Source organism: Dasypus novemcinctus, chromosome X, assembly GCF_030445035.2.
Source record: "Dasypus novemcinctus isolate mDasNov1 chromosome X, mDasNov1.1.hap2, whole genome shotgun sequence".
Classification (NCBI taxonomy): Eukaryota; Metazoa; Chordata; class Mammalia; order Cingulata; family Dasypodidae; genus Dasypus; species Dasypus novemcinctus.
The window spans coordinates 59,152,702-59,176,904 of NC_080704.1; the positions used below are offsets into that span (position 1 = coordinate 59,152,702).

The 24,203-nt window shown below is 39.3% G+C and overlaps 1 protein-coding gene across 2 annotated transcripts; it reads left to right on the forward strand.

Moving 5' to 3' along the window:
* Positions 1–3,806: 3,806 nt before the first annotated feature.
* LOC131277198 (synaptonemal complex central element protein 1-like) lies at positions 3,807–9,310 on the forward strand. 2 transcript variants are annotated; one of them, XM_058291402.1, is made up of 7 exons: positions 3,807–3,862; positions 5,800–5,859; positions 7,104–7,151; positions 7,653–7,707; positions 7,924–8,013; positions 8,611–8,695; positions 9,020–9,310. In XM_058291402.1, the coding sequence occupies exons 1-7, from the start codon at positions 3,841–3,843 to the stop codon at positions 9,110–9,112; spliced, it is 453 nt and encodes a 150-aa protein (XP_058147385.1). In that variant the 5' UTR covers positions 3,807–3,840; the 3' UTR covers positions 9,113–9,310. The 2 variants fall into 2 exon arrangements, with proteins under 2 accessions (XP_058147385.1, XP_058147384.1); XM_058291401.1 differs by lacking the exon at positions 3,807–3,862 and having other exon boundaries at positions 5,421–5,859.
* Positions 9,311–24,203: the final 14,893 nt, after the last annotated feature.

A 24,203-nucleotide genomic window follows, 5' to 3' on the forward strand; every position in this document is an offset into this window, starting at 1 on the left:
CCTAACCCCTGGGCCAAAGTCCGTTTCCCGTATATTTTATAATTTTAATGCTGTTGTAAATTATATCTTCAGACATTTCAATTACGTGTTCTTTTGTTGCTAGTATATAAAAATGCAGTTGAATTTTGTTTATTGACCTTGTATTCTGCAGTCGTGCTGTACTCGGTGATTTTAGTTCCATTGTGTTTTCTACATAGACAATCACATCATCTGTGAATAAGGAACGTTTTAATTCTTACTTTCCGATATGTATAACTTTTATTCTTCAACACAATAATGAGCACAATCGGTCATATCATTGTCATATTCCTGATTTTAGAAGAAAGGCTTTATCATGAGAGGGAGCTGGACTTTGTCAAATGGTATTCTGCATGTATTGTGATTATTATTTTATGATTTTGTTAATGATAAATTCCATTAGTTGACATTTACCTATTGAGTTAACCTTCCCTTATCAGGATGAAACCCACTTGGTCATATCATTTTCTTTTGATATATTGTTGGATTCTATTTGCTAAATATTTTTTGTGGAATTTTTGCATGTATATTCATGAGGGATATTACTCTGTTCGTTCTTTTCTTGTATTATCTATACCTGACTTTGGGTTAAGTGTAAGGCATTCCTCATTGAATTAGTTGGGAAGTCGTCCCATATCTTCAGTTTTCTGAAATTTTGCCTAGAATTGATATTATTTCATCCTTAAATGTTGAGTAGGATCCAGCAGTAAAGCTAACAGGGCTTGGTGTGTTCTCTCTGACAGGATTTATGACTGCAAATAAAATCTCCTTAATATTCAAAATGTCATTGAAGTTACCTATTTCTACTTGAGTGAGCTTTGTTAATGTTTATTTCAAGTCATTTGTTCATTTCTTCTAAATTGTCACATTTATTGGAATGGAGTTGTTAATAATATTCCCTCATGATGACTTCAATGTTATAGAATACATAGGTGATAACTCCTCTTCTTTCCTGATATTGGTAATTGTTGTCTTCCCTTTTTTTCTTAATCACTATAGGTGGTGATTTGACTTCCATTTCTCAAAGGACCAGTTGTTTATTTAACTACTTTTTTTCATTGCTTCTTTTGTGTTTTTCTTTTCTTCTGCTTTCTGTCAGATTTGCGTTCAATTTGCTCTTTCTTTTATCAGTTATCAGCCTGTTGGCTAAGATCAAGTGGCATGTGCTCTTGTATATTTTTTGTTATGTAAGTTTACGTCTTTGTTTTGAGATTTCTTATTTTCTAGGATACATATTTACAGCCATAATTTCCTTAGCTGCATGCCACAAATATTGAGAATTTGTGTTTTTATTTTAATTCAGTACAAAATACTTTCCAATTTCTCTTAATTTTTTTTCATTGATCCATAGGTTATGTAGGTTATGTAGATCTGTGCTACTTACTAAATATTTCACTCTTTTCCTGATACCTTTCCCTTATTAATTTCTACTTTATTTCCTTTGTGGCTTTAGAACATACTTTGCACGATTTGCATAATTTTAAGTTTATTTGGACCTGGCTTTTAACCCCCAATATTTTCTACATTGATTAATATTCTGTGAGCACTTGAAACGAATTAGTATTCTGTCATTTTATGTGGAATGTTCTATAAATAGTAATATTAACTAGTTCATGTAGGTTAAAAGTGTTGTTCCGGGCTTACATATGCTCACAATTTTTCTATTTGTTTTTCTGTCTGCTTCTTTTATTGAGAGGTAGTTTTCAAAATCTCTAAAGTAATTGGGGACTTTTCTGTTATTCTTTTTAGTTCTATTTGTTCTTGTTTCATGTATTTTGAAAGCGTGGAAGTTTAAGTTTGTATATTACTTCATTTTACCGTTACGCTTTTGAGATTTTTTGTGACTATTGTATCTGTATGGTAGACATACTGAATAATAGAGTGCTATTTCACATCTTTTCTCAAATCTGCTTTCAGTGACATCACTTATGTAACTTTAAATCGGCCATGCTGGCGTATTTATACCACACCAATTGGCAAATACCACAACGAGCTCCTTTTACTTTGGATAGCTGGCTATTAAACATTAACTAGCATACCACAGACTTAGGGTTTAAACTGCTCCAGAAGTCGTTACCTCAGGCTTAAACTCACTATTGAAGAGGAAAACACCACTACCATCCTCAGCTGCTATTCTCAAATTGCCCTCTTGTGTTCTCTACTGAATATCTGCTGGATATTTTGTTCTACTGTCTCAGGACCATCAGAAGCTATCCCATTACTTCTTCCTTTTACTCTTGCACAGATGCCAACAGGTCCTGTGGCTGTTGGTAGTCTTTCTCCAACCACTTTTTAAAAAAAACTTTTTTCCTTTAATCACCTTTTTAAAAAAAGATACATAGATCACAAAAAATATTACATTAAAAATATATAGGAGGTTCCCATATGCCCCACATTATCCCACTTCTCCCACATCACCTTGTAATAGTGTCTTATGTGATTGGGTAGAGACCCATACAATGAGTGGGAAGTTGCACCCGCATTCTGGGGAGGCCTGATGTTGTCAAACATAGGGAATTGTGTCCAACCACTTTTATTTAAGGTCTGATAGACTAGCTAGGCATCATGTTATATTATAAATGTTGTCGATAGGTGTTTTATTATATTATCTAGTTGCTCTGTTTTTATGTGGAAATTTAGAGAAAATGATAAATTCACCAGTTTTGCAGAATCTCTACCATCTAGATTTCAGTATTGTTCAGTTTTACCGTATTTGCTACATCTATTTTTTTAACGTATTTTAATGTAAATTATAGACACCCTTTCACTTTGCTCTGAAATATTTCATATGCATCTCATTAATAATAGAACACATTTTCCTTACAAAAAATCATTATACTAATACCACTCCAGAGAAAACTAGCAATAATTCCTCAATATATCATCACATACCAGACCCATATCCAGATTTTTCTTTTGTCTTCACAATAACTTTTAAAACTGAGGTTTTTTCAGACCAAGGTCCACACATTGATAGATGTAAATACATTCTGTTAAGCATCTCCAAACAAGAACAGTCTCTATGAAAAACACATTTCCCTTCATTTTCAGATTATATTTTCCCTATTTAATTAAAGTATAGTGCATTTTGCTTTAGAGAATTTCAGGAAAATTCCTGTCCATAAAAGAGAAGAAAATTGAAAACTTTTCCTGTAAATGGATTCCACCCTTGAAAAAATATGTCCTTATAGAATTTCTTAAAATATTTTCAAAGAGAAGTAGAGATAATAATATAAGCTTCTGTATATATTATTTAGCTTCAACAAGCTTTGACTTGTTTCTTGTTGTATTATGTCTTTTTTAATGCTTAAGCAGATATCAATTATTAATGATGACACCATCCTAAGCAAACATTGAGAATACACCAAGTCCTATCTAGTGGCTGGCCCTAGAAATGTAGTGAAGAGTAAAATCAGAAGTGGAGGACACTGCCTGTTCTTTGGCCACTGCTACACTGAGAAATGGTTATACCCACCAACCTTAAAAAGAGGCGTGTTTGGGACTATAAACATTTTAATGTGGTCTAGATTTGGAAGAATATTAAGGAATATTTATGTTTGACCATTATAATGTAGCTGTGTATTTCTAAGAAAATACATTTATGTTTTAGAGATACATTCCAAATTATTTGGATATGAAATATCAGGAAGCTTGAGCTTTTTTTTTAAAAGACCAAGTCTGCTGGGGAGCCTTTCTCTCCACTGCCAGATGGGCCTGGTCTTTTCTTCAGTTCCCTCTCACTCTCAGTGGTTCCTGTAATTATACTCTGGTTTTGTTTCCACAGGGCAATCCAGTGCAAATAAGATAAAAGAGTTTCTGGAGATGGAAGAAAACCTGCAGCAAGGTCATGTGTCTTTTTGTGTCTGAGGCTGGGTCTGGGGTTTGAGGACAGGCAAGACATGGGTTCACATCCAGTCACCACAATTCAAATCTCAGGAAATTATCCCATTGTGCTTCTTATTTTAAAGTATAATTGTTTTAATCACCAATACCACATCATGGTTCAGAATTCAAGAAGTCAGAGGATAGAAGGTAAATGATTTTCCCAAACTTTTGTGTCCCATTGGGCTTCCCTATAGGCAGGAAACATTAAATAATGTATATATCTCTCAGAGATGTTTTACTTATATACTTCCCCCTATTTATATACACAAGTGACAGAAAATGATGTAGATGACTCCGTATCTTTCCTTTTGTTGTTGTGCTGTACTATAGAGATGATCTGCACTTGTAGTTCACAAGGGTTGGGGCAAAGAGGTCCTGCCAAGCCCATTCTCAGTTCAAAATTCTGTGGTCAGTCAGTTGAAACCAGATAAATAGGAACTTTGGCTCTCCTTCCAAAATTGTCACTTAAGGTCTGTTGCCTGGACAAAAATGAGGTAGAGACCACAGGACAGGAACCATAGAATGAGTATAACCTTCTAAGGAAAACAAAATGCCCTGGGAGTTGGTAACGTTCAAAGTTATTATTACCACCTCAGAGTGCTCCCTGGCCCAAAGGTCATAAAACCCTTTCAGTTGCTTCCAAAACCCAAAACCTGTGCTTATAAACTCTGCGGACTTTTTGTAAGTTCTTTAGAATTGGCCCTGGATAGATGCAGAGATGAAGACACTCAATTCTTGCCCTGGGGAGAATTGAGAGCCCAGCCTAAGGGATGAGCTGAGATAAGCATATTAAAGCCTTGGTTAGTTTCTTTAGGTGAGGAAGAGGTTTTATTCCTATATTTCTATGCTTTTCCCTCCAATCCCAGAAATAGAGTATGTAGGGAATATGCCCACAGGTAGACTCCTGACAAATAGAAAGAACTGGGCACTTGAGACCTAGAAGTTCTCGTGAACCTTTCCCTAAGAAAGGAGAGTTGTTTTTCTCTCCAGCCTAGTCCTCCAGCTTTGCACTGTTGATCCTGGAACGAAAGAGGAAAGAAAAAGGAAAAACTCTTTTTGGTTCAGATTATCTAAACCGGGAAACTTGTGAGGCAGCTAAATTAGAAAAAAATGTAGCAAAAATTTCCCCAAGGGACAGTTTTGCTCCCCTTTCCTGAAGGGCACTCAAGCTGCCCCCTAAAATGCAAGGGGAAGATTTTTTTGCTTTTTGTCAAATGTGGACTATCCCTAAGTCAAAGACTAATCCTGTTCCCTCACCTTCAGCTACCAGGGGTCTTAACAAGGTACAACTGCAAGGAGATCTCCATTGGCTTCTCACAACACAGAGAATAAAATACAGACTCACACATCTTGATTCACAAGACCCTGTGGGATCTTCCATTTTCCTTCACTCGACCTCACATCCTGCCACTGTCCACTTGCTCCCTGCGTATCCTCCCTGTTCCCTGAAATAAATACTTCCTATGTCCCCAGCTCTGGGTGTTTGCATTTGCTGTTCCCTCTCTCTGGAAAGGTTCTCATGTTATCCCCATTTTGTGAGCTGTAGGGTTTACTCTTCTCCCTTACTTAGGGCCTAGAAAGTCCTTCCTGTACTTGGAGAAGCATCTTCCACCCCTTTGCCATCTGTCTCTCCAAATCTTGCATTATTTTTTTTTCACAACACAGTTGCCACATCCCAACATGATGTCAAGTTGTGATCTGTTTTTCTGTTCAATGTCTTTTTCTGCCACCCAAAACAGAAGCACGTGAGTGTCCTGCACAACTTCTGAGACACAGCAGACATGCAATAAATGCATGTGAATGAAAGCAGTGTAATCACCATGCCAGCACCCACCCCATCTCTACCTGCTTTGGACTGCTGGCCTTCTCCAGTTCAATCTTCCTTTTCCTCTGCAGCAGAAAGCCTGGATCCGCGGATTGAGGACCTGGTTAAACGGATTAAGGAGTTTAAACAATGTGAGCTCAGGGGCCTCAATCTTCTGGCTTATATCACAAAGAATGTGGGCTTTGGAAACTTCTGTTTCTTTATCTCTGTAATCCAGAGATGCTTGTTGAGTAGTTTGAAATGCTACACTTTAAGAGAGAATGGAGAGTTGAGGAATTTGCTTGCTCAATGTTGGTCTTTCTCATCTCTGGCCCAGTGAAACAGAAAGCCAGTGAAGAGGTGAGAGAGGCCCATGCCCTCTGGGAGGCCAAACAGAAGGAATTAGATTCATGTAAGTGGTATGAGAAGAATACAGTGTAGTCCCAGAATATCTCAAAACCCTAAATTCCACTGCCCTACCTAAACTCTAGTTTCCAGATACCCAGATTTCTCAGTGTTATTCCCAAAGCCCAGTGGGGTGTACTGCCACCATTTTGGCCTTAACTTCTACCTCTTGCCTACCCCAATGGCAACAAAACACTCCTGGATGGGAACAGAGGTGGCTCAAGCAGTTGAGCACCTGCTTCCTGCATGGGAAGTCCTGGGTTCAGTACCTGATGCCTCCTAAAAACAAATTAAAAAACAAACAATAAGTAAACAAATGAAAAAACCAACTTAAGGGAGCCAATCTGGTTCAGTGGCTGAGTGCCAGCTTCCCGCAATCCCTAGCCCTGGTACCTCAGAGAAAAAAATCTGGGGCACACTCCCTCCTCATGGACTTTTCACTGTCTGTTCCTTTTGCCTACAGTGATCTTTACCCTTGATATTCTACATGTCATCTTATTGTCTTTAGTAATTCAGCTCTCAGTTCAAACTTCACCTCCTCAGAGGGGTCTTACCATGTCTTCCCATCTAAAAATAATACCTCACTCATACCTGGTCACTCTCTATTCCTCTTCCCTTAGTATTTTCCCCTTTACATCACTTATCCCCATCTGACTTGATACAGTTACATTTTTGTGGTCATATATTCCCACCAGATGTAACGTTTGTCTAAAATAGTGTTCATTCTGTGTCATATTCACACCACCATTTGCAAATGGCATGGCCCTGTACCTCTTATTGGGAATATGGGCACACATAGAGGAGAGGACTGGTCTCGTAGAGATCTTCATTAGGTGAAGGAGATGGGGTTATAGGAAGACACTCAGGCTCTCCTGGATCTGTACAAGACCTTTTGTGTGACCTTTGGCGAGATCCTTCCCTGAATTTGGAGTTGTCAGGGACAGGTCATAGTGTGGTGCCTGAAATTTGGTAGTGTCATTATTTTTTCCAGTGAATGGAGAACAGTTGCGCCTGGAGGAAGTCTTGAGGAAAAAGCAAGGTATTTAGTAGCTGCTCTGTCACTCTGTGTGTGTTTGTTTCTGCCCTAGCTTTGTTATAAAAGTCCACTTTCCCCATAGTAGATGGATTCTGTTGAAACATTCATGTGGGGTAAACCTGTTGCTTCGCTGGTCAGTGTATCACAGTCCGTGCCACCACTTATGACAGATACTTAGGGAGTTTCTGCTCTATGCCTGCTGAGCGAAGAAACACCAATAGGTATACAGAGAGCACTCTGGCACCTGAGGATTCTGTTCAGTTCACACAAATGTATGACAATTGTACCAGGCCCCTTGCTGTGTGCTAAGGCTAACAGTATTAGTAGGATACAGGTTTATCCTTTAAGGGCCCAATCTTTGTGATAGGGGATTTGGAAGCAGGGCATTGAGGCAGGGAATCAGAATTACTTTAAATTTATTTGACATCTTCTACCTCATTATTTGTCCAACTTTCATTCTTTTTACGAGCTCTCACAGGGCCTCTTTGGTTCCTCTTCCCCCAGAGACACTGAAGATCTTCCTGCTACAATGCGAGGGAAAGGAAAGTGAGGCTCAGAGGTAAGAGGTCCCTGCCCCGCATTGCTTATATCCACAGAGGAACTAATTGAGGTGAAGCTGGAGGACTTCCTGCCTCAACTGAGCAAGATGTTCTGTGGAGAGGGCCACTCTGCACTCAGCGAAGGTCTCTTCTTCCATAGACTAATGGAGAATAGCTGAAGGGAGGAGTTGGAGGACGGTCTGATGACCCTTCAACTCCTTTGACTGTCCCTCTAGGGAGCTGTTTGAGGAGGAGTACAAGAAGGCTACGGAGTTCCTGGAGGCAGCCTCCGAGCAACACCAGCAACTACAGTGCAAGCGTCAGAGGTAGGCAAGGAACACCCTCATTTGACATTGCCTGTGGGGAAAGCAGAGAAGAAGTTGGACCCAAACCCTATCTGAACATACTGACCCCAGGTTCATCAACTGGGTGCTCAGATGTACAAATCCCCCCACCTTCATCTTCTCTTCCTCCCTTTCTCTTCTCCTTTCTTCCTCCCTTACCCTTCTCCCCATACCTCCTCCAAGTTCCTTTAACTCCTTCCCTCTCCTTTTCCAGTCCTCCTCTATAATGCCACCTCCCTCTCCTCTTCCCCTTCCTCCGTCTTCTGGTTATCCTTCACCTCCACCTCCTAATCATTTTCCCTCTTTACCCTGAATCCCTTCTCTGTGCTCCTTTCCCCCTTTCTCCTCCTCCTCTTGTCTCTGCTCTGTCCTTCAGTCCCTCCTTTCCTTTTATTCTTCCTTTTCATTTTTCTTTTTCTTCCTCCTCCTCTGTTGCCCATCTTCCACCCCTCCCCCATTCTATACCCTCTTCTGCTCACTGATCTTCCTCCCACCTCTCTGTTCTTTCCCTATTATCTATTTCTCTTCATTCTCTCACCTTAATCTCTCTCCTCTGCCTCGATCTCATCTTATGTCCAGGCTGATGGCAGAGATGGGGAACATGGACATGCACTTCTTCTCAGAAATTCATATTGCCCCCGAAGAAGGGACCAGCAAAGAAGAGGTAGGGAGTCCAGGGAAGGAAAATGGGAACAAAGATAGATATAAGAAATAAAATGTAGAGGGTAGTGCCCTGTGCCCCTGGGATATATGGAGTCTTATGAGGTGGGCGGGGAGCAAGCATGGGGCTGCCACACAGGGGCACAGGAGGCCATGGCAGCCTTTCTGAGCAGTCTTTCAGGACACTGCTGATGCACAGTGCTGAGGTGGAGAGCCACTGGGACGGGAAAATCAAGGATTTGATGGTGAGGGGATGTACCTGGGATTCCAGGATATCCCTATACCCTAAAGCCTAACATCTGTGCCCCACAACCTTCTCAACTTCTAGGCACGATGTCTTTCACAGAGCACCCAGGAGCTTCCATTAGGACCACAGGAGACCAAATCAGCCAGTCCCAGGGCAGGCCATATGTCTTCCTAGGAGGGCAGGAAAATAACCTTTATAAAATGTGGTCAGGGAATGCATCCTAGAGGAAGTTAGTGACCTGTAAGCTGAAACGCAATGAAATTTTAGGACATTCTTTTACTGTTTATGACAATGCACTAGTGAACAATCTTTTACTTGCATGTTTGTACACATGTCCATTTATTTCCTTGATAATAAATTGTTGGGACATTACTTATTCTACGGTTCTGTTTATTTATTCTTTGACACACACCGTGACTTCCACAAAGATTGAATCGCTTCACATTATTACCTTCATTTTATGAGAATGACTGTTTCACCACATCTACACTAGTTAAATATGTTCATGTAGGTGCCATTTATGTTCATGTAGGTGCCAATTACGTCTATAGATGAAGAAACTAAGAGTACCAGATGTTTAGTAATGGCCACCAGACCACTCAGTCATACTTTGACCTTAGAAATATTTGCCTCCAAATCCTGCAACCTTCACTAAAACCCTGCGTAACATCAACTCTTGCTATCTTGAAAACTCAGACATGCTCTTTATTTAAATTCCTAATTTCCTTTTTGATGATCTACCATAAGGGTTTGGAATTAAAAGAGGGAAAACAAAACTAAAAGATTAAGGAGTTTTTAAACTCTGTACAATGGTTTTCTGCAATGATCATTCTTTTCATGTTAAAATGACAAAATGGAGAAAACCAAAGCCATCTTCCTGATGAGAGAGGTGAGGAGTCCTTTCTGTAATTTTGTTAGTGGAAACAAATTTCCTAGAGGTGGCTCTGATGCTGTTTTAAATGTAATGTGGAAAATTCCCCTCGAGTCCTTCTTTCTGTGCAGGCCACTGTTCCCTCTGCCGTGACTGACACTTAAGATACTGTTCCTCCTCAGAGTACTTTGTTACTCTGCTGGTGAGCACATCAGCCATCAGCACTCAGGCCTTTTAGGAGAGGTTTTATTTGTTTTTTAATTTTATTTTATGTATTCATTTTTTTAAAACATATTAAAAAAATATGAGGTCCCCATTCACCCCACCGCCTCCACCCCACCACTCCCCCTACAGTAACACTCTCCCCCATCATCATGACACATCCATTTCATCTGGCAAGTACATCTCTGGGCATCACTGCACCCCATGGCCAATGGTCCACACCATAGCCCACACTTTCCCACGTTAGGAGAGGTTACTGCTCCCTTGCCTCTACTTTTTTATTCCAGGCTTGGGACTTAGTCACTAAGTTCCCACAACACAATAGAAACGAGGCTTAGAAATGTAATTAAATATAATGAGATTTTATTGATGGTTCATTGATTATAATAGGAAAGAGTACTACAACAGCAGCGTTTACAGCCATCAGTAGGTCTCAGATCCATTCTGGGTTCTATCAACTTGCCAGTTTCCTTCCTGGCTCTGAGTCTGCTTCCAAATGACCAGGAAAAGTTCAGCACTGCCAGAATTTTCTATGAGCCTTTCCACCTTGGAATCATGGCCAAAGTTACCAACAGTTCAAGAGGGGGAAATCTTTTCTGTCATCTCAGTCTTAAAGAGGAACTCTATATATAGAGTCCTTATTTCAGACCTCCTGACCCACTTTCATCTATGATGTTTAGCAGGGGACTGTTTTTCCTTTTCAGGGGAAACCCCATCCATACAGGTAGATTTGTCTGAGATGTCTGAAAGACAGTTGCAAAACAGTCTGACAGTCCATTTTCTTGTGGTTGTGTTGTTTCCATCCTTAAATAATACAAGAAGAGTTGTTTTCTTCTCTTATCTCTTTTATAGACCTCAGTTATTATTGATTGAGCTTCTCCATAAATGCCATGTGATGTGCATGAATTTTTCTCTCACTCAACATCAGAGAAAATCAGAAGGTAGATTATTCATGCCCTTTACACTAGATCGTACTGACTGCCCCCAAATAACAAAAGAATCTAGCTTCTCTCCTGTCCTAGCCATTGGAGTGGAAGCAGTAAGCCACAGTAGTTATGAGGCTGGGCCCTGGAGGAAAACTGCCTGGATACAAATCCTGCTTCCACTACTTTTGTGCTGAGTGACTATCAACATGTCACTGAACCCCTCTTATCAGTATCTTCATTAGTAAAATTGGATAACACCTATCCCTAAACTAATGAGCCTTATTTTTTTAAGATTTATTTTTATTTTTTATATATTTCTCTCCCCTGCCCCACCCCTACCCCACTTGTCTGTTCTCTGTGTCCATCCGCTGTGTGTTATTCTGTGTCCTCTTGTATTCTTGTCAGCAGCACCCGGAATCTGTGTTTCTTTTTGTTGCGTCATCTTGCTGCATCAGCTCTCTGTGTGTGCAGCACCACTCCTAGGCAGGCTGCACTTTTTTTGCGCTGGGCAGCTCTCCTTATGGGGCTCACTCCTTGTGCATGGGGCTCCCCTACACGGGGGACACCCTTGTGTGGCACAGCACTCTTTGCATGCATCAGCACTGCACATGGGCCAGCTTGTCACTCGGGTCAGGAGGCCTTGGGTTTGAATCTTGGACTTCCCATGTGGTAGGCAGATGCTCTATCCATTGAGCCAAATCTGCTTCCTCCTTATTTTTGTATTAAACAATTGTATTGAAACATATTCACACACCCTACAACACATCCAGAGTGTACATGCAATAAGTGGCTCTTTTATAATCCCAGAATTGTGCATTCATCAATGCAATTTCAGAACATATTAATTATCCCCCAAAGAAAAACCCCATACCCCTGATACCCTCAATTACTAACATTAGCATTAAAGTAGTAACTTTGTTACAGTTGAAAATGTATTAAGATATTGCTTTTAACTACAGTCCATAGATTTCATTAATTTTATTTCCCCCATGTACTAACCTATTGCAGTAAGCCTTGTTTTTATGATTAAATGTTAATGTAAGTAAAGCATTGAGGAAAGGGTTTGTCTCATGGTAAGTGTTCAGTAAACATTAGCTATCTCTAAGCCACTGGTAATCCTATCTCAAATCTGTCATTTTCTACATAACTCAAGATTACAGTAGAATCTCCATCCATTTTGAAATTTGTGCGACAAGTGGTCATTAATTTATTCAGTCCTTATACTTTTGATTTAAGGCCAGCATTACCCTCATGGGAAAGAGCTCCTTATATGAGTATGTACACAGGTGGAAGCCTAAGAAAATTCCCCAGTTTGTAAAAGGTTTCCACTGACAGTTCATGATGAGGAGCACCATTGATACTCCAGAAAATATGAACTGAGACAAAAAATTTTGTCCTCTATGTTTGAGCCAGAAAACCCAGTAAGACATTTGAACAGACTTTTTAAAATTTAAGAATAAAACTACTGAAATGTTATAGCTACAGGAAAAGATCAGTCAAAAGGCAAATATTTGGTCAGTCTGGAAATAAACATAATCAACGCTCATCTTAGCACTGCTCAAGATAGAAAAAGACTTTTCCATGGGATTATGAGTATTTCAGATCCAATTTGCAAGGCATTAATAAGTACTAGACAGATGTGATGGACTTTCTTCTCCTAATGCTCTTAGGCAGATATATATAAATTTCATGTGAGCTTTCCCCTATTTGGTGAAATCTCTGGGTTCACTATGGGGCCATTTTTGCTCTGTACCATCATGCTGGACCTATGAATCAGCCACTTGTTAGTTGGGCATATGTGTGTGTGCGCACAGGCACACATACACACACATAACTCACACCTCTTTTGCAACATTTTCCGTTTGTGACTGATTGAGGATTAGGCCTGAGGACCAGTGCTAGGCAATTCTTCTTGGATATATTTCTCTGCTCCTAAGAAAGATACTCAGTTAGAGACAAAATCATTAGGCCTCCACATATTGCTGTACCTGGATTTGAGGACTAGAAAGTGCAGTCAAACCCTAATCCTAAGGAGCTCTTCAGCACAAATGAAAATCATCATGGCAAGAATTGCAACACAGGAAAATTTGACTTTGTGTAAAACAGAGATCTATATTAACAACTGGGGCATGTGCAGTTCCAAAGAATTTGAGGACAGCAGAATTAGAATGCTCTTTTGTTTTCCAGATAAAAAAACTGAGATCTGGTCAGCTGTGTACCACAAGCATTCTCTGACATTACTTTAAATGTTAGGCTAAGGGTTTGGAGGACACAGAGATAATTCTCACAGCCTGTGCCTCGAGGAGCTCACAGTATAGAAGAATCACATAAAACAGATCATTTCAATGCTGACCGATATTAAATATAAGCTGTGTGCCAGACTGTTTACATTTGTTATTTCCAAAAGATCTGAGAGATAGGTATTACAATTATCCTTCTACAGACGAAAAAAATTGGTGATGTGATCTAGGTAAGTAAGGAAGTAAAATATAGGTGGAACTTGGAATCACACCCATAACTGTTGTACTCCAAAGGTAGATCTTATTCCATTCACCTTGGAGATACCCTAATATTTCCATTGTTGAGATGTAGATGTCATTCCTAATGACACAATCACTGTCCTTCCAACAAAGGAGAACTCTTGAAAATCTAGGAACTCAACAAAGTTGTAACAGCGCTAAAAGGACTATGTCAGAAATCAGAAGCTCTGTGCTGAAACCAAAATTTCCTTATAAATAAGAAAGAAAGGCTGTAGACATTGAGGAAGAAATGAAAGAAATTGCCTTTCCACTGTACATACAGGGCAACACCTATTACAGTGTTGAAAGGCAAAATGTCAAAAAAAGTTTTATGATATTTTTCGTTTTTTAATACCCCAATTTATTTTTACCTTAATCTAGTTTTTCTAAATTAGTATGTATTCTATTCCTAATCTTTAAAACTATCACCACTATTTTATTTTCCTATTAATTGAATTTGGCAATATATTAAGCTTCATTTTTGAAGAAGGTTTGGACCACAGAGTAGTTCAACTATGGCAGGGAAGGAACGCTGGTGCGGGGTGTTATTGATGGGGGACACGTGGTCGGGAGGGACTTCTCCAGGGCATGTGTACAGGGTACATAAAAATGTTCAGATACATGTTGGGTATTTTTATAGTAGTTACAGTGTTAAATGACAAGTGAGGCAGTGCTGAGTTCTTAGCCAGGGGAGCTCTGCCACATTCCCCAATGGACAGCAACAATCCCCCAAATGCAAGGTCAAAGAATGATGCTTCCCCTTGATACTAATGACTGTGCTTATAAACCTGTGTGCCTGAAATTTGAACTAGGCCTACAGGTGCAGGGTGTCTAAGAGTTACCTCCTAAGAGCCTCCATGTTGCTCTAATGTGGCCACTCTCTAAGCCAAACTCAACATGTAAACACATTATCTTCCCCCCAATGTGGGACATGACTCCCAGGGATGAGCCCAGAAGGTTACAGACAGATACAGGTTCTATGATCATGACAGTTGGCTCTGGAGTTCAGTGCCTTGTCAGTGTGCCCTCCTTTGGAGTTTGTGTTCCTGAGTTTGATGGAGTTGGACTCAGATGTGACCTTTCTACGCATGCATCTTCTGTCACTTTTACTGAATATATATTTGGCACTGGGGATGGTGTATACCCAGGAGACTTGAATCTCTGGACTGGCCGTGTACCAGCTGGGTCCTGTGCCTCAGCAGAGTTGCAGCTCCTACTCTCTGGTTTGTTGGAATTCCACAGGTCGGCTAACAGCGAGGTGAAGATGGTCAACCACCACACCAGGGAATCTAGAGTGTGTACAACTCCAAGCAGGAGAATCACATCAATCAACCATGTGGAACTAAGCCCCTTCTCGGTATAGAGGTGGAGTGGACATCACCAACCCAGTGTCCACAGGATGGAGGAATAAAATATGGATTAGAGTGGACTTACTGTGTTCTACTATAGAAATGTTGTGACGTAATGGAAGAAACTGCAGCATTGACCTGGAGAAAGTGGCCACAGTAGTTACTGAGGGCTGGGAAAGGGAAGAAGAGATGGGATGTGGGGGCATTTTTGGAACTTGATGTTGTCTTAAATAATATTGCAGGGACAGATGCTGGACATTATATATCCTGTTATAACCCAGTGAATGTACTGGGGGAGACTGTAATCTACAATGTAAACTGTAATCCATGTGGTGCAGCAGTGCTCCAAAACGTATTCACCAAATACAATGAATGTGCCATGATGATGGAAGAGGTTGTTGACATGGGAGGAGTGGGGAGTTGGGGTGTGTGGTATGTGGGAACCTCTTATACATTTTTTTCTTCTTTATTTTCTTTTAAATGTTACATTAAAAAATATGAGGTCCCCATATACCCTCCACCCCACCCACTCCACCCCTTCCACATCAACAATCTCTTCGATCATCACAGCACTTCCACTGCACGTGGCAAATACATTCTGGAGCACTGCTGCACCACATGGACAGTGGTCCACATTGTAGTCCACACTCTCCCCCAGTCCATGCAGTGGCAATGGCAGGACACACAAGATCCAGCATCCATCCCTGCAGCACCACCCAGGACAACTCTAAATCCTGGAAATGCCCCCACACCACATCTCTTCTTCTGTCTCCCTACCATCAGCAGCCACCGTGACCACCCTCTCCACATCCCTACTACAATTTCTTCCATTACTAATCACAATAGTTCCCCAGCAAAACACCAATAAGTCTATTCTAATCCATACTTTATTCCTCCATCTTGTGGACCCCGCGATGGTTATATCCAGTCCCCCTCTACATCGGGAGGGGGCTTAGATTCCACATGGATGATGGATGCAATTCTCTTGCTGGCAGGTGTAGGCTTTCTTGGTTCCCTGGTGTTGTGGTTGATCCTCTTCACATCCCTGTCAGCTGGCCAGGGTAAGTCCAACAAACGAGAGGATAGGTGCTACAAATCTGCTGAGGCCCAGGGCCTCACCTTCACATGGACAGTCCAGAGATTCAGATGTCCTGAGTATACACTAACCCAAACACCAACCACAGGTCCGGTAAAAGTAACAGAAGAGGCATGTGTAGAAAGGTCATATATAAGTCCAACTCCATCACATTCAAGAACACAAACTCCAAAGTAGGGCCAATTGACATGGCCCTGAACTCCAGATCTTATGCATGCCTCAGTAGGGTACCAGAGACAGTCAAGGTAGATGGGAACCCAGGTGCTGGTTTTCCTGAGGGCTGCAGAGACCCACAGGTTCTATGGTCATGGCAGATGACTCTTATACATTTTAATGTAACATTTTCTCATGATCTATGTATCTTAAAAAAAAGAAAATTTAATTTTAAAAAATAAAGGATTACATAGCTTGAACAGAGACAGCAGCATTAAAGATTCCTTCTAGAATGATGGCAGCTTTATTTAATTTGAAATTCTTGAGAGGTGAAGCTGTCCCTTCTGTCATTACACCTTAAATGAACTAAGCTAAACCTGCTCCTTAGAAACAGCTGCTAGCTATAAAAGGAAAGGTGAAACCTCTTCCTGAGTGTCCTGCACCACTCTTAGCTAGGAAGAGCTTTTTAATTCCAGAGATCCTCTCTGGGAAAGCACCAGGAAAATGCAGGCAACCCTTCCAGTAATCCTGTGGAAGTTGCTTCCTGATCCAAGTCTATGAACATATTGTGGATATTTAAATAATACATGGGATCTTTCTACACATGCTTCTTCTGTCACTTTTGCTGAATCTGTGGTTGGTGCTGGGGTTGGTGTATACACAGGAGACTTGAATCTCTGAACTGGCTATGGGCCAGCTGGGCCCTGAGCCTCAGCAGAGTTGCAAATCCTACTCTCCGGTTCATTGGACTTACCCAGGGCAGCTGGCAGGGAGGTGAAGATGGTCGACCACTGCACTGGGGAGCCACGAGTGCCTACAGCTGCAAGCAGAAGAATCGCATCCATCAACTACGTGGGATCTCAGCCCACTCTCGATATAGAGGTGGAGTGGACATCACCATCCCAGGGTCCACAGGATGAAGGAATAAAATATGGATTAGAGTGGACTTACTGGTATTCTACTATAGAAATATTGTGAGTAGTAATGGAAGAAACTGTAGCATTGTTCTGGAGAAAGTATTCATGGTAGTTGCTGAGGGCAGTGAGAGGGAAGAAGAAATGTAATGTGGGGGCATTTTTGGGACTTGGAGTTGTCCTAAATAACATTGCATACAGATGCTGGACATTATATATCCTACCATAACCCACTGAATGTACTGGAGGAAAGTGTAATCTACAATGTAAAGTATAATCCTTGCGGTGCAGCATTGCTCCAAAATGTATTCACCAAATGCAATGAATGTGCCACAATGACAAAAGAGGTTGTTGATGTGGGAGAAGTGGGGGGGTAGGGGGTGTGGTATATAGGAACCTCTTATATTTTTTATGTAACTTTTTTTTTGTGGTCTATGTATCTTCAAAACATACAATAAATTTTAAAAAAATACATGGGCAAGAGGAACCAGAAGAAGTGAAAATGGCGACTGTAAGTTAAAATAGAAAACATTGTGAAAGAAATTTTGGTTTACCGTAAACTGCTTGGGATTGAGTGGCACATCTAGAGTGAACACTTTACTCCTACCATTACTATTTGTGTTACCTTCAGTAAGTAACTTATCCCCAAAGACCCATATGTTTTTATGTTTTCCTCATTCCCTGAGATGTTTGATCTTTGACAACTAGGACATCAAGTGATTGATCTTTGCATATCCATCTTTCAAGATATTGCCTGAAATCTAGTGAGCATAACTAGGTGTTTAATTGGATAATTAGTTTATGTTAACATTTCTTGGAAAAATTGTACTTTTTTCAATTGGTGTTAGTATAGTGGATCCTATCTGTGTGGGTAGCAAAATATGAGATCTTTGTTTATCAGGTGCTGTGCAATATCTTGTGGACACATGTTCCTTGTTGGCAGGATGGAATTTTCACACATTTTTTTACATTAGTTTACTTAGAGATTAGCAAAATTCTTCACATTCCCTATGACTTGAGCAACATATTTTATACCATAGTCATTATTAAGAGTTTTTTAGTCAACCTCTAGGGTTTTTGTCATAGCTACACAGCTAATTTCATTATTTCCTTAATACCCTTGTGTATATTAGAGGAGTAATTGCTATAAAGATGAATATAAAACAAATACAATGAAAACAAATCTAAAAATTTTGGAAGCTGACATTAACAAGACATACAGGGAATAGTAAATCTAACTGTACCTTACTTGTGTTATTTCAGTTATTCTCTCTGTTACAGCTCTTTACAATTTCACCCCATTTCTTGATAATCCCAGATGGCATCTTATCTTCCCCACAGATTCAGTGGCTAAATTTTCTACATACCCAACACTGAGTCCTTCTCTCATGTTATGTACTATAATACTCTACATGGATTATCTAAGTGTTGGGATACATAGTTTACCATGAATCTTGAGTGTATCTGAACATTAAACTCCAATGCCTAACTATCCCTTGATACTGTGCAGTTTCTTTAGCTAGTCATATAGGCAAATAAACATGTCAAGATGACCTTAACTTGTCTACTGTGTTACTGCTCACTACCTGAGAAAGGGAAATAACTTGTTTGTTGCTTGCTACAAAATATGCAGAGACTTTGCTCCTTGGTTCCTTAGCTGTGATACAACCCAATGTATATGAAGCCACCATCTGGGCCTTATAGGACTTGGGACAGTGAAAGCAATGCTATCTTTCTGCTGCTTCTGCTACTTGCTGTGCTGTAAGTCTTATTCAATAGGTCTCGTTATCTACTTTTGCCACTTACCTACTTTTGGGGGACCAACCTACTTGCTTGCTTAATTATTTCCTTTGGAGTCTTTTTGCTCCATGTCATCCTCCAGGGTTAAGTTTATTCCTTGAAATTAATCTTTTTTCACGACAACTTTGTTTTTAAGGATTTTTGAAATGGAAAGATAATTTGTATTTTCGGTTTCCTGAAAATTTCTAGGAAGTGTGGTGTGTGAGGAGGGTTCTTAGTTGCAAAGCTGGTAACTTAGTTAGAAAATAAAATAAAATAATAAAATTAATTTATATAAAAAAGAAAAACAATAAAATAAAAATGAGGGCTCAGAGAAAAACACAGATTGTCATCCTTAGAAAAGATATATGGGATAGTGGCTAAAGGCAGAAAGTTGGAGAAATGGCTGTAGATTGAGCAGGTAGCTGGCAAGACATAAAAGCTTTGGATCCAAGCATGAGGTGGAAGACACCAAGGAGAAGATCTTTATGGAAGAGACTTATTTGTCTCTTCATTTTTCAAAACTATACTTGCATTATTTTTATGATATCTTAGGCACTTTTCTAGGAGCTTTAACTTATTTAATCCTCATTTCAATCCAATGCAGTAGCTTTTATTATTATCTTTATTTCAGAGAAGAGGAGACTGAGGCACAGAAAGGTTAGCAAGATGAAAAAAGAACACACTTTTAGTAAGTGGTGGTGAGAGAGAAGATACTCAGGAGTACTGTTTTGCGATGTGGCATGCCAGACCATGTAAGATTTTGTTGGGGCAACTATTGCCAATGAAGGACAATATAGAGAGATGAGTCGTTTTTAAAAGGGATATTATGGAGCTTTTCCCTTTGGTTATGCTCTGGAAATGTTCTTGCTTATCTTCCTATAAAGGTTTACATGTAGATTACATTTTATTTTTAAAATAATAAATATATCATTATTTTTAAAAAGGCTTTGCCCATGTACTAGTAATAATCTCTTGAGCATCATCCGTGTCTTCCATGCCACATTTTGGACAGCACTGACTTAGTGAAAAGGCTGTAGTCTGATTTTAGGCAGAACTGGGCTGGAACCTCAAGTTTGCCACCTGATTCCATACAACTTTGTAATATCTGTCTGAAAAACGATCAGACAAATGGTGAAGATTCAGTGAAGCTAATTAATGTAAACCAACTAGCATTGTGCTCAATATGCATTAAATGTATGTTTTTCCTTCCTTCTCTCCACTGTAGTTAGGTCAGTAGGTGCTATTTCTTTATTTTCCACCTCACTCCAACCCATCTATTTGTTTTTCTCCCTCAAGTCATACTGAAATACTCTCTAGGATTCCTGAATCTTTTTTTTATCTCTGCATTTTTGTACATGTTGTTCCATCTTCTCGAAACTTCCTCTCACTCTCCACCCCTTCTTAACTTAGTAACATTCTACTTGTCTTGCAGATCCTCATCTTTGTCTCCATTGAATCTTTCCCTGATTCCCTCAGGCAGTGTGAGGTGACTCTCATCTTTCCACTCATTCCTATATCTAAGAAATGTTTGCTTCCTTAATTAGGAACCTCCTCCCCCCTAGTTATTTTTCCACCACCTACCCTGTTTAAACTCCCTTTCTAAACATGTGGAACTGTATATGGGATAGGGTATTAAAAGCCACAGTTGGATCTAGAGAGGGTTGGGTGGACTTTGTAGATTGTACTGCTAGCTGCAGATCATGAATATTGGGGAATCCATGATGTGACATTCAATAGTAATGCTGTGTTGGTGCCAAATAGTTCTTTCAAGGATCAGTTTGAAGGGCCAGGGAATAGAGGTAGGAGAACTGGAATTGGGACTGTGGTAGCCTTAATAATAACCATCCTAATGATGCCCACACCCTAATTCCTAGAACCTGAAAATATGTTACCATACATGGCAAAAGGGACTTTGCAAATTTGATTAAGAATCCTGAGTTTTAAGGAGATTATTTTATATTATCCAGGTGGACCCAAAGTGATAACCATGTGGCCCTTCTTATAAGAGACAGGTAGGAGGGTCAGGGTCAGGGTCAGAGAAGGAGACTATGGAAGCAGAGGTCAGAGAGGAGATAGATTTGAAGATCCTACACTGATGGCTTTGAATATGGAGGAAGGGGCCATGAGACAAGGAATGTACGCAGCCTCTAAAAGCTAGAAAAGACAAGGGAATGGATTCTATCCCAGAGCCTTAGTCATACCGCCCTGGTAAACATCTTGATTTTATTGCAGTAAGACCATTTCTGACTCCTATCCTCCTGAACTGTAATAGAAAAAACTTGAGTTTTTCTTCAGTCACTAAATTTATGGTATTTTGTTGCAGCAGCAATAAGAAATTAACTCAAGGACAAGTAGACAGAGAATGCAGGGTGAAAGATTTGGCAGTGGAGTCTTGGAAAGTTTCCAGAAACACAAGTAGTGAAGTAGCTATATCACTTTGTATACTAAAATGTGGAAAATTGGCAAAGACCATACAGAGCCACTTGAATGGGGAAATTGGGACACACACAGAAGAACACATGGTATAAGAAAACAGGATGCAATAAATGTCCTTATAAGGAGAATACATCTTCCAAATCCAATTATATGTTCTGAAAACACACATATGGAAACTCTTTGATAAGTAGTTATGTCTGTAGAATCCCTGTCTATGGCAGAGGAGTGACAAAATAGAACTTAAATAAAATGGAACACACATGCGACAGAAATTGATGGGGTTGACCATGAGACTGCATGTAGTTGTGTAGGGGAGTTAGGTGTAGGCAAGGATGACTAGAAGCCTGCCTGGGCAAGACTGTGCATAATTAGTGGCTTCAACCATCATTTTATCAACTCTTAGATTCTGTGCTGAAGGCTTTTTCTGATGCACTTAGTGACTAGATCGGCAGTCATCCAAGGGCTTAACAATTCTGGACTAAATAAGTGAGATTATACACGTATTTGGAAGGGGATAGCTGGAAAGTTAGACTCACCTAGGACTGCTAGGTTTCTCTCTGTCTCTTTTTCTCTCTCTCTGCATGTAGTATCATAGCCTTCCTTCATTATGTGCTCCACACATGGTCCCTAAAACAGTGTAACTGGACTTCTAACAAGGCATCTCAAGGCTCCAAAAGTATGGAAGGGGAAGCTGTAAGGAGGCATTCTTAAAGCTTACACCCAGAAATGGCACATCATCACTTCCATACTATTCTAAGATCACATAGCCATTCCAGATTCAGTGTGGAAAGTGACCATACAAGGATGTGAAAACTGAGAGTCATCATTCATAGAGAGTCATCTTTGGAAACTAACACACACAGGGAAATGAGTATTATGAGAAAATTCATATATTGAAGAACATGAGTTCATTTACACTCTCAGTTAATTTGGGATGGATCATCATTATTCAGGTGAAGTCTAGCAGTCAATTGGATACAGGGGCTGGAACTAGTAAAAAATATTTGGCTACTCAGTCTTCATCAAGGAATACTCATGAATAGTGGCCAGAGAGGTAATAAAAGATGAGTGCAGAATATCATCAAGTGTCAATTTTTGCAGATATTTTGAGTAAGACAAGATGATGACTGATAAATATTCACGTAGATGTTCACTTTGGTGATTTTTGGTGGTGACCAAGGAAGATTTAATAACATGGTAGATCAGAAATATGATTGTGGAGGAGTTATAAAATTACTAGCAGAGATGCCAGTTTAGACAGATAGGGTAACTTCCTCTTTCAGCCTTGGCTGTGAAGGAAAGGAGAGAAAGTACAGCAGCTAGCATGGGATGTGAAGGACAGAGTAGGATTTTTATACTGGTGTGTGATTTCTTTCTTTTTTTTTTTTTTGTCCATCATCATTTCTTTCTTTTTTGTCTGTCTCCACTACCAAAATATCAGCTTCATAAGGGCAGGGACAATGCTTAATTCCTTGCTATTTTCTAGGATACCCAGTGTAGTATGTACTTAATGTGTATGCATGTGTGTTGAATCAATTAATATGATCAAAAGTGAAATGGTTTATTTCTATGCCACATCTCCATTATGGAATACTGTACTATGAAGGCATTAAAAAGAATGAGGTATTAATAGCTCTAATTGTATTTGCTTGTGATCGAGCTTTCAGCTTTATGGTTAAGGAAGAAAAAAACAAACTGTAGGGACATAGGAAAGGCGATTTCTGAAAGCAAAACTTTCATCTTCTGCTGCTCAGTTTTAAAGAGTTCAGCTTATATTAGGACCTTTTGTCTTTCATTTGTGTTAACTAATATTTTCTCCCAGTTTGTCAGTTGAATTTTGTTTTTGTTGATGGTGTTTATTGTTCTTCAGAAGAAATGTCTAAAAATATTATGTAGCCACATTTCTCAATCTTTTCTTTTATTGACTCTGGATTTTGATCCATAGTTTCCAAACAGTTCTCTAAACCCAAGTTAAAGAGGAATTCAAGAGCAACTTGTAGTATTTTTATGGTGTTATTTATTTTATATATATTTGGATTCCTGATCACTTTTTAATATTATTTGATTTGGTATAAGATGTGTAACTAATTTCATATTTCTTTAAATGGCTATCTAGATGTACAACACCAATTATTTTAAAAGTCCTTTTTTGTTCCAATGTTTTGAGATGCCACCTTTATCATATACCAAAGTTCCAGATGTCTTTTGTGCTTATTTATGGATTTTCTATTCTCTTCCACTTGTCTTTCTGTTTATTCATAAGGCAGCATCATACTCTAATTATGGAAGCTCTCTAGTGTGTTTTAATGTCTTTTAGGAATATGTATCCCTTGTAGCTTTTCTTTTTTTATCATTTTCCTGGGGATTCTTGTATGTTTATTTTTCCATATGAAATTCAGTGATCAAGTTCACTAGTTCCATAAAGAAGCTTGTTAACATTTTTATTGGATTTCATTAAATTTATAAATTAATTTAGGATGAACTGGCATCTTTATGATATTGAATTCTCTTATCCAAAACAAGAGATGTTTTTCCATTTCTTTGAGTCTCTGTTTGTGTCATTTAGGAGGGTTTAAAAGTGTTCTTTTTAGGTGTTGCTCAGTTCTGTTAAATGTATCCTTAAGTATTTTATCCTCTTTGTTGAAATTGGAAATGGGGTTTTCTCTACCACTGTGTCCCTATAATTGGTTATTATTTCTGTAAATGATGACTATTGGTTTCTTTAGGTCAATTTTATAGCCTGATCATTTAATGAATTCTTTTATTATTGGAATTATTTTCCTTTTTATTCTCTAGGTTTTTCCAGGCACACATTCATATAAAATATAAAGATAATATTACTTCCTCTTTTTCAGTCCCTATGCTTTTGATTAAATTATCTTGTCTAATTGCATTGCCAAATACTTCTAGTAAAATATTGAATATTAATGGAGAGTGAGAAAATTTAACTGCTTCCTGATCTTAGTGGAAGTGCCTCTAATATTCCTTCCATTGAAA

Excerpts from the sequence above, each read along its gene's own strand:
- LOC131277198 (XM_058291401.1), top strand. The coding sequence starts at position 5,694 with ATGCATGTGAATGAAAGCAGTGTAATCACCATGCCAGCACCCACCCCA. Across the intron at positions 8,014-8,610 it reads CTACAGTGCAAGCGTCAGAG|GCTGATGGCAGAGATGGGGA; the intron begins GTAGGCAAGGAA and ends TCTTATGTCCAG. Across the intron at positions 8,696-9,019 it reads AAGGGACCAGCAAAGAAGAG|GCACGATGTCTTTCACAGAG; the intron begins GTAGGGAGTCCA and ends CTCAACTTCTAG.